The sequence below is a fragment of the Delphinus delphis genome, chromosome 12, assembly GCF_949987515.2.
Source record: "Delphinus delphis chromosome 12, mDelDel1.2, whole genome shotgun sequence".
In the NCBI taxonomy this organism is placed as follows: domain Eukaryota; kingdom Metazoa; phylum Chordata; class Mammalia; order Artiodactyla; family Delphinidae; genus Delphinus; species Delphinus delphis.
In genome coordinates this window covers 40844514-40854208 of record NC_082694.2, presented here as the reverse complement: position 1 = coordinate 40854208, position 9695 = coordinate 40844514, and the positions used below count along the sequence as shown (strand labels likewise).

General features: G+C 41.9%; 1 protein-coding gene and 1 pseudogene across 1 annotated transcript; both read left to right on the top strand.

Annotated features, from left to right (window-relative positions):
* Window positions 1-639: 639 nt before the first annotated feature.
* LOC132435426 (SNRPN upstream reading frame protein-like) lies at window positions 640-889 on the top strand. Its single transcript, XM_060027572.1, has one exon. The coding sequence runs from the start codon at window positions 640-642 to the stop codon at window positions 856-858; it is 219 nt and encodes a 72-aa protein (XP_059883555.1). The 3' UTR covers window positions 859-889.
* A 172-nt stretch (window positions 890-1061) lies between these two features.
* LOC132435425 (small nuclear ribonucleoprotein-associated protein N pseudogene) lies at window positions 1062-1765 on the top strand (annotated as a pseudogene).
* Window positions 1766-9695: the final 7930 nt, after the last annotated feature.

Here is a 9695-nt window from a genome sequence, read left to right as displayed (position 1 = left end):
ATCCACATGGTTAGCGAACAACAAAGGGCTATGAAATCCAATCTTTTGGTTAATTAGCCAAGTTTGCTTTGTTGTTGTTGTTTTTCGGTATCACCTACCTGTGTGAGTGGATTAAGTCCTTGTCATGAGCAGGCCACTGATAATAGGTACGTATGTGACATTGGAGGGCTAGGCCATTGGGCCTCCCTTTAACACAGCTGAGACAAGTTTAAAGTCGGATGAGGGACTTGACTAAGGAGGGATGGCTCCTTGAGGATCTTCAAAGACAAAGCAAATGTGAGGGTGGAGGTGGTTGATTTCCACTTGGCCATTCCCGCGCCTTCAGGGTTGAAGTCTTGGCGCTGGCTTCAACTCAGCTTGGCTGTCCCATGTGCACCTAGTCCTGGATCACAAGTTTACATCCATTTCAATCCTGCCTGTGTTGAGAGGAGCTGCCACAGGGATTTGCTTAGGGTGCTGGGAATTATGCTTCTCCTACACACAGCATGATATAGGTTATGCTGTAGTCTTTTATAGCATTTTAAAAATTGGCAGGGAGAGCCAGCCTATTAGTTGGTGCCACCTGAGCAAAGGCAGCGTAGAGTGGGGCGGCCACCGGAGATGCCTAACATTGTGTTCTGAAGAGCAGCCAGAGGCGCGATGGAGCGGGCCAGGGACCGTTTACACCTGAGATGGACCACAGAACAGCACATACCAGAGGGAGAAGTCCAAGTCAAACGGAGAAGCACAGCCTCACTGAACAACCAGGAGTGCCACCTGTACCCAAGGCGATCTCAGCAGCAGCAGCAAGTACCTGTGGTGGATTTCCAGGCGGAACTGAGACAGGCATTCTTAGCTGAGACACCAAGAGGTGGTTAAAGCAGTATTGGAACACCCAGGTAGCAGATTCCAAGAGAGAAAAACACAGGAAAAAACCAGGCTCTATCTACTATTCGAAGCTTCCGCCCCAGCTTGCATTGTTTGTAGGAGAACCTTCGTCATACCTTGATCTGTAGCCTTCCCTTAGGTCTTAAGGATCCTGAAACTTTCCTGTGGACATTGGATTTGGTGGAAAAGCAATCATGACTGTGGGAAAGAGAAGCAAGATGCTGCAGCACATTTACTATAGGATGAGATGTGTCTTGCAAGATGACCAGATCTTCCTTGGTGCCTTTAAGGCTTTTGACAAGCATATGAACTTGATCCTCTGCGATTGTGATGAGTTCAGGAAGATCAAGCCAAAGAATGCTAAGTAGCCAGAGCATGAAGAAAAGCGGGTTTTGGGTCTGGTGTTGCTGCAAGGGGAGAACTTGGTTTCCATGACTCTGGAGGGACCAACCCCCAGAGATACTGGCATTGCTTGGGTTCCACTTGCTGGAGCTGCAGGAGGCCCTGGGGTTGGTAGGGCAGCTGGCAGAGGTGTTCCAACTGGTGTTCCAATGCCCCAGGCTCCTGCTGGATTAGCAGGCCTTGTCTGAGGGGTTGGGGGCCCATCCCAACAGGTAATGACCCCACAAGGAAGAGGCACTGTCACAGCTGCTGCAGTTCCTGCTACTGGCAACATTGCTGGAACCCCAACTCAGTATCCACCAGGACGGGGGACTACACCTGCTGCTCGAGTAACCCCACCTCCAGGAATTATGGCTCTTCCACCTGCTATGAGACCATCCATGGGCCCACCGATTGGGCTTCTTTCTACTCGAGGCATGCCCCTCCAGGAATGAGACCCCCTCCCCCAGAAATAAGAGGTCCATCTCCCCCAGGAATGCATCCACCAAGACCCTAGGATACTATTGGTCCTTCTTAGTCACTTTTTTTCCTGCAATGTGTCTTGTGAAATATGTGGACTGTTTGTGAGCTTTTTGTCCCCTCTGCTGCATTAATATTAGCTAATAAATACATAGATCAATTAAACTGTGAGGTACTGTTCTACAAAAAAAAATTGGGGGGTTGTCTATATTGCAGGATGTCCTTTCATTCTTTCACTAATAGAGGCAGCAGGATGTATGTAGAAGAGAATATGGTGTGGGGACTCAAGGGATCTGTATTCTAGACCAGATCTTTTCACCAATTAGCTGTGTGTTTGGGGGGCGTATTATTTAGCCTCTCTGCACCCCCGTGTCCTCATCTGTAAAATAATGCCCTCTGGCTCAGATTTGTTTCTGAAATGCTTTTGGCTTTACTGGGCCATCAGAAAAATCTAATGTTCTCTGGTAACTTTGAGTTATATTAAAACAAAACAAATAATTATAAGCAGTCATTTTATGAATAAAATGCTTCTATATGCCAAGAATTTTAAATTAGGCTCCATGACAAAAGCATTTATTTCTGATATGAGTGAAAACTTGAGATAAGTCAGTAAGGATGGTATTAAGCCTTGTAAATATCATCCAACTGTGACCTGGAACTGTGGAACTGTCCCCATGGGTGAGAACATCTGGGCACTCTGCTGGCTTCATTTCAGGCGTTCACTTACCCAATACATGCTCGCTTTGTTTCTTCCGTATCTCATTATTCAATTAAAAAACATATATTCAGTTGATACCATGGATTCATTCAATAAACGTCATTTGATGCATCTGGGAGGAACCTGCTACCTATGTAACACTGTTTTCATTGTTAATAATAATAGTATCAATATAAAAGATAAGTTCCCAACTTTGGAGATCTAATAATCTCACTCAGGAGGGAAAATGTATATGGTAAAGAGATAGGTGACTTCATGTGACAGTACATGAATAGGGTCCAAGAGAAGGATACAGGATATAAGGATATAAGCTTTGAAGTGAGGGGGTGGGGTGATGATGTGGGCTAGAGCGTACAGGAAGTGTTCAGGAACGTCTTCCGCTGTTCCTTAACACATAAAATTAGCACAGGTGAAGAGGAGGAAAGAGGCCACTTTAGGTAGGGGAAAGGACTGTGCAAAAGCAGCGAATTAGGTAAGATTAAGAGATATATGAATTTGCTAAAGATGAAAGATATATGAATTTGCTAAAGACCTGGATCTTTAGCAGGTGGAGAGAAAGGCTTCTATGAGAGACTAGTGGGGGCAGGGATGGCATAGAATCTTCCATTCTGGGAAGGTATTGAAAGTCGGGTGAAGAATTTTGGCCATTATCTCACAGGCATAGAGGTCCTTCTTTCCTTTTTCTTTATAAGCTGTTTTGCTCAGTGGAAATGTTATTAGTAAAATCGCAGAGGAGTCCTAATAGAAAAGGAAAAAAAAAAAGACTGTAGAAAAGCCACTTGGGGAGCAGGTGAGAACAAGAGGTTATAAAACACTGGAAAGGCAGCAGAGCTTGGAAGGCCCATGATGGAGACAGAGACCAGACTGTGTGACCATTTCAGGGTTCAGTTTCTCTTGCTCTGGGTACCGTGGGCTGGAAGGCAGTGCAGGGTACCAAGGAGAAGTCTGGAGGAGAATGCTGGAGAAAGAGAGCAGAACAAAAGAAGAGACCAGGAGAAGATAGATGGAGACAGAGAATCAGACAAGAGTGAAGGATGAGGGGAACAAAGAGTGCGTGGTCAATGAGGTGGAAGACAAAGGAAATTAATCAAAATGATTATGTGGCAGGTTTGGAGTTCGACTCACAAATTGAGGTGCATAAGAATATGTAACTATTTTACGTAAATTATTCTCCTTTGACTTCAGGCCCCCAGTCTGCAGGAGGCAGAAATGTAACCTCAGTCATTTCAGCTTCCTCCCGTCAGATCCCCGAACTTGTCCCTCATTTCTGGGGCCTTCAGTAGTACCCAGGCGACGGAGGTGGCTGGAGCGGGCAGGCATCTGCCCTTGGTGGGGCATCCGTCCACTGAGCATGTGTCAATCCTGCCACAATCACCAGTGCATGCAGTTCACCGCGGAGGCACACCTCATTCTTACCTAGCAGGCATTCAGGGTCTCCCAGGGCCTTTTCTGGGCCCCTCTCTTTCACTGGAGAATCATGGTGTTTGTGCAATACCGGCGGTGAGGAAGTTCAATAGATTTGCTATCTCCCTGGACAGGTTTTCTTTGCTCTGGGAAAATAAAGTTATCTCAGGATTTCGTCCCTCTGCCCTTCTGGTACCCGCAGAGACCCAACCCCAGAGTAGGACCAACTTGTTTCTAGGTTTTCTTCCCTTCTACTCCAACTTTCCTCCTTCTCCCAAATGCAGGGAACTGTCTGCATTTTTGAGGGCAGATTGCACTCTTATCAAATGCTCCCCTCTTACCTTCCTATCTCTGATGAGGCTGAATCATTTTATACACAGGAAAGATGACACAGAGTGGTTATATGCCTTACTTGAGGTCACACAGCTTGTCAGTGACAAAATGGGTAAAATTGAAAATATGCTAGCTTGACTACCTTTTTCTCCTTCCCCCCTTCCCTCTTCCCTTCCTCCCTCCCCCCTCCCTCCCTTCCTTCCTTCCATTATCCCTCCCTCCCTTCTTTTTTTCCCTCTCTTCTCTCCTCTCTCTCTTCTTTCCTCCCTCTCTTCAAAAGAATTTATTATGTGCCAGACTGTATACAAGTACCAGATAGACCATACTGAACAAATTAAACAAATGAAATGGATTGCTTTCATGAGTTGCCAGTCTAGTAGGGGAGATGGACATCGAACACTGCATACACAGACTCGGAATTAAACTGTGGTCAGTACAATGGGTTCTATGAGAAAGTAGGAAGGAGAATCTAATTTAGACTAGACAATCAAGGAAGATCTTTCTGAGGAAGAGACATCTGAACTGAGAACTCAGACAGGGATGAGAGCATTCCAGGTATAGGGAATGGCTTATGCAAAGAGTTGGCATGTTCAAGGAGCTCAAAAACATGCCTGTGACTGAACTATTTGAAAGGGGGAAAATGAAACAAGATGTGGTTGGAGAATGAGAAGGACCAGAGTCTACAGGGCTTTATCAGCAAAGTTAAGAAGTTTGGATTTTATTCTAAGCTTAATTGAAAACAAAACTTAAACAGTGAATGACATAATCTGATTAACATTTGAAAAAATGTATTCTGGCTGCTCTGTGGAAAATGGATTGGAGTGAGGAAGGATGGAAAAGAAGAGACCATTTGTGAGTTGGGGGCCCTTTAAGTATTCTTGGGAAAGGTGATGTGGGTTTGGAGCAGGGGTGCGAAAATGGGGAAGGGAAGAAATGGAAGGATCAAGTCGTACTTTGGAAGAGTTGACAGATTACTGGATTTGAGATGTTAGTGGGGACATAGCTCCCCAATTTCAGACATGAATTATTATTCCCTCTACTCTAGAAACCCTATTGAATCCCATTAAGATGTAAGTTCGGTTGTTATAATAGAAAACCATGTGAGATAGCCTTTTCTAGAATAGCAGATGTCAGTGCTTCAAGGACGTATGGCACTGAGATGGCTAGATATTTCTAAGGCATATAAATTAGATAAGTGGACAAATCAGGAATCTGGTATAAGAAGTGTGTTTACAACCCCCAAGCCTATTCTTAGATACTGATTAATAATAAGTTTTTACCAAATAATTCCCAAAATTGTTATTAATATCGATCACCAGACACTTGTAAATTTTCAACCGCCTTTATGTCTCTCGCCTATATTTGATCCCAATAATAAATAAGGTGGATTTCTTCCCACACAATAGAAATAAATAGGGCCCCAGTAACTTGGCAGGTCATAGGTCAAATGACAGTAACTCATAGGTCAAATGACAATTCAGAGGTGGAGGAATGACTGGACCCTTCATCTTTGTAACAATCACTGAGATCTAGGAAGAGAGAAGAGTGGCCTAACAGTCCTTTAAACATGTTGATTCATTCCAGTCTGGGTTGTTTTCACTGAAAACTTAGAAAAACAATCTGTAAACTGGTCCTTGGGCCTTGGTGAGAATTTCTCAAAGGCAGCGAGGCCCACGTTGGGAGCATGTACAGTAAGGATGAGCATAGCCATCAGTCTTTCACAGTAAGACTGTTTCTCAGTCCAACATCTAGACTCTTATTTGGTCTTCCAGTTTGGGGCAGTTTGACACCCTAACAGAAGATAGTTTAGTCACCTTTGTAAATGACTTCATGTAGTTGTTATTACAGTAAGTAGTTCTAGCAAAGAAAGAAAGCAAATCTGAACAAAAACAATGTTGGAGCAGGTGTTCTAGCTGTTGGAGAAAAGTTATGAGTGACATCACTCAATCACCTTGTTTCTCTAATAATAATATATTACTTTTTAGAGGCATTGCTTTTTTTGAAGCATTGCTTTTTTTCTGTGTGCCACCTTTTATAAATTTCACATCTAATATTTTCCCCCTTTGAGTGTGCCACAGCAGAAGCAAGTTATGTTTGCAGAAGGTGAGCCGGAGGAATGTTAATCCTGTTTGGAATAAAGCTCTTTCCTAAGTGTATTTAGAAACCAACATAACACTTAGCAAGACACTTCTGATATATTTTGCCTTTTACTTGAGTTTCTCAAATCCAAAACGTTGCATTTTAGAGCTTAGAGAAAATTTAAATGAAAACAAAAAAAACCAATTTCTCATGTCCCTCAATTGAAAAATCTGAAAGGAAGAGTATCTGCATTAAATGATGTTATGCACATTTTAGTAGTAGACCAGACACAGACATCCATGTATCACATTTTCTTCCCATGTGGAAAGAGCACTGATTGAGGGGAATGCTTTCCCCTTATACCAATGGAGAGGAAAAGGGATTCTATTTTCTAGGTATCTTATTTAGTAAAATTAAGCAAAGCTGGATTTAAAGCCTTTAATGAAGACAATAGAATATGTTAAGTAACCAACTAATATTCTGCTGAAAACCTGACCACCCTCAGGAGGCCTCACAGAGTCTATGATTGGACTGCGAGTCTCTTCCAACGTGTTTTTGATTTGGATAACTCCAAATCTACCCCATCCCCTTGCCATTTCAAGCAGCACTATCACAGTTCAGGCAATCAACAGACACCTGGAGGAAGAGAATATTCAATCTGCTGTCGGGAACGCAGGGGAGACAGGATGTTAATTTGCAGCAGTCACCTCAAAATTGGGACACGTGGTGCTCCTGCGGACTCCCGCGCCTCTGAGAAGACTCTCCTCAGAGACTTCCTTTCGTTCCCTCAAGACTGGAGCAGGTTGGCTTGGACGTGCCATAAGAAAATGCTATAGATGCAGCAAGAGAAATAACTTTCTTTTCCTACGATGATTATCGCGAAGAACTCATGTCAAGAATAAGTAAACTTACCTTCAGAGTTTAATAAGCACTGATTGGTAGAAGGGGAAGGAAAGTGGAACTCGGAAATTCTGTATTTCACGCGTGCTTATCTTCTGTAGCCTGGGTTGGGTGTGTGGGCTAGCTCAGTTAGAAAGGAAGCAGGTCGAAAGGAGAGGTAGATAATAAAAAGGAACTTTATCAGGGAGCTTCCTATACTGTTGATAGTTAACGTCATTATTGAGTGTCTAGTGTTTCCACTAGAAATGTCCAATATGCAAATAAACAAATGGTCATGGACACAGTCCCTTCAGAATTAGCCACTTTAAGGGACGATTGAAATGTAGTGGGGATTTCAGGGGTAGGGAGAATACATACACTTAAATGGATAATTTGTCATTACCTGAGGCCCCTATTGGCATTGATAATGTTCCACAAGGGCTTAGAATTTAGAGATAGGTTGAATAAAAATGAACAAGGAAAACAACAGCAGTGAGTGTATGTAAACGCCCTCCAAAGCCAGTGTGATCGCTGCTGCTTCTCCTACAAATAGCAAACATTTACTGTGTCTTTCTCATGTGCCGATCAATGGTCTAAGTCCCCTCTATGTATAAGTTATTTAAATCCTCATAACAATGGGAATTATTATTCCCATTTTGTAAGAAGTGGAACTAAAGCACAGAAAAGGTGAGTAACTTGCTCATAGGAACATGGTACTAATAGCACATCCAAAGCACGTTATTCTGCCTCTTCACCATGATGACTACACTGCATCTGTAATGGGAGAACAAAATGGAACTTGCATGAAAAACGTACCTAGCAAGTAGGCTGTACATGGTTCATTAGCTTACCAGGAGGCATCATTTTAAGGGTTGCCTAATTAATGGTTTAAGAATAATTCCTTTATAGAAATAGTTTGTGTATAAATAGTTCAACAGATAGTGATATAATGGCATGCTCATTGTAATAAACATGTTTTAGATCTGCAGGACCTTACTGCCAAATGGTATGTACTTTTTATTCCTTCTTTTGAAGACAATTAATTGAACTCATGAACTGTTGGGCATATCAGGTACTTTAGTCAGTGTACGTTAATTTGAATAAAGTTACATTGAAGTATTGGGATCCTAGGTTTAAAACAGTGACTTGCATTTTTTAAGGGTATCAGAGGCAACTCCTGTAATCTCTTTTATTCCTGAATCTCTGTGTCTCATTCTGACAAATTTTGGATAGGAACTGTACAAAAGTCATCCTCAAAAAATACAGATGTTCTATTTTGCTGAAGACCTGACTTTATAACTATGTCTAAATGTCTTTGTCATCTAGAAAACACAAAAATAAGAGCCCGAGGATTTGAGGGAAGGTTTGGAACATGGCGATGGAGGAATAACATTCCTAGAAGAAGTGAAGGTACTTTCTCCTCCCGGGTCCACCTGAGCATGCAGCGTCCAGTGAAAGTGATGAGAGGATGGTGTTCGTGAAGTGTACACATGCAGTGACACCCTCACCTTCCTAACATCTACAGATGCCATCGTAGACATTTTTCAAGCCCTCTTTTTGCCATCCACACAGCTTGGAATACTTTGGTAGGCCTTTTACCTAATTTTTAACCCTCAGAGATGCTAAGGCAGGGGCAAACATATGGTATAAATGGAATGAATGAAGGCAAATGAGTGCAAAGAGAAGCATTTGCCTAACCTCAGGAAGATAGACAGGTCTTTCCTAAATTGTTGTAGAAGTAAAGAGCTATTGGATCGATCTTCATGTGATTGTTCCTCCCTAGTTTTAATAAAGTATTCCAGTTTGGGGGAAATTCCTTCCCTTGTCAATAAAATATAACAAGAAGAAAACTTTAAAATATTTGCAGCCCTTCCTCTAGAATTTCATGTGAATTTTGCCTGTCTCTCTCCTCTTGATACTCCTTTTCATGCAAAGCATTCTTGTGTATTTCTTCCATTGTATTTTTCATGAAGAAAATATAGTGATTATCCAAGATAAGCAGACAAGATCAGGGCAGAGTTTACCTTTCTTCGTGATGCGGTACCAGACTTGTTTAGATTTAGTGCTCTTGAAGGCAATAGGTGTGTCTTTTTTATCTTTATTGGTATCTGTGTACATATTAGGCACACAGTAAATTATCTGACTGTATCAATTAATGAACAAACAAGAACGAATGACAATAGTAGATGTTTCTGAAAGGTTTTCAAAAACGATTTAGAGAACATTTTGGAATTCAAGTTAAAAAAATTCACTCAAATGAGATTTTGGGGGATTTCATGTGATTAACTCTTTACATTATCTCGTAGTAATTATACAGAAATCTCTATTTATGTAAACACAGTGAATGCATCATAACACTAGAATAAGTATACAAATACTGCATGTCAAATTAGGTTATAATCACTTTCAAGGGACGTGATTTCCTAGTTAAACAGATTCGTTTACATCTTGTGAAATAAAAAATAAGTGAAAATAACTATATAAAATCAGGCTTACAGCTGGACAGATCTGCTTGGCAATGGTCCAGGCCCTGAATGGGGAAAGCCCCACCAGC

Bases quoted from the DNA above. Each gene is read 5' to 3' on its own strand.
- LOC132435426 (XM_060027572.1), top strand. From the start codon at position 640: ATGGAGCGGGCCAGGGACCGTTTACACCTGAGATGGACCACAGAACAG.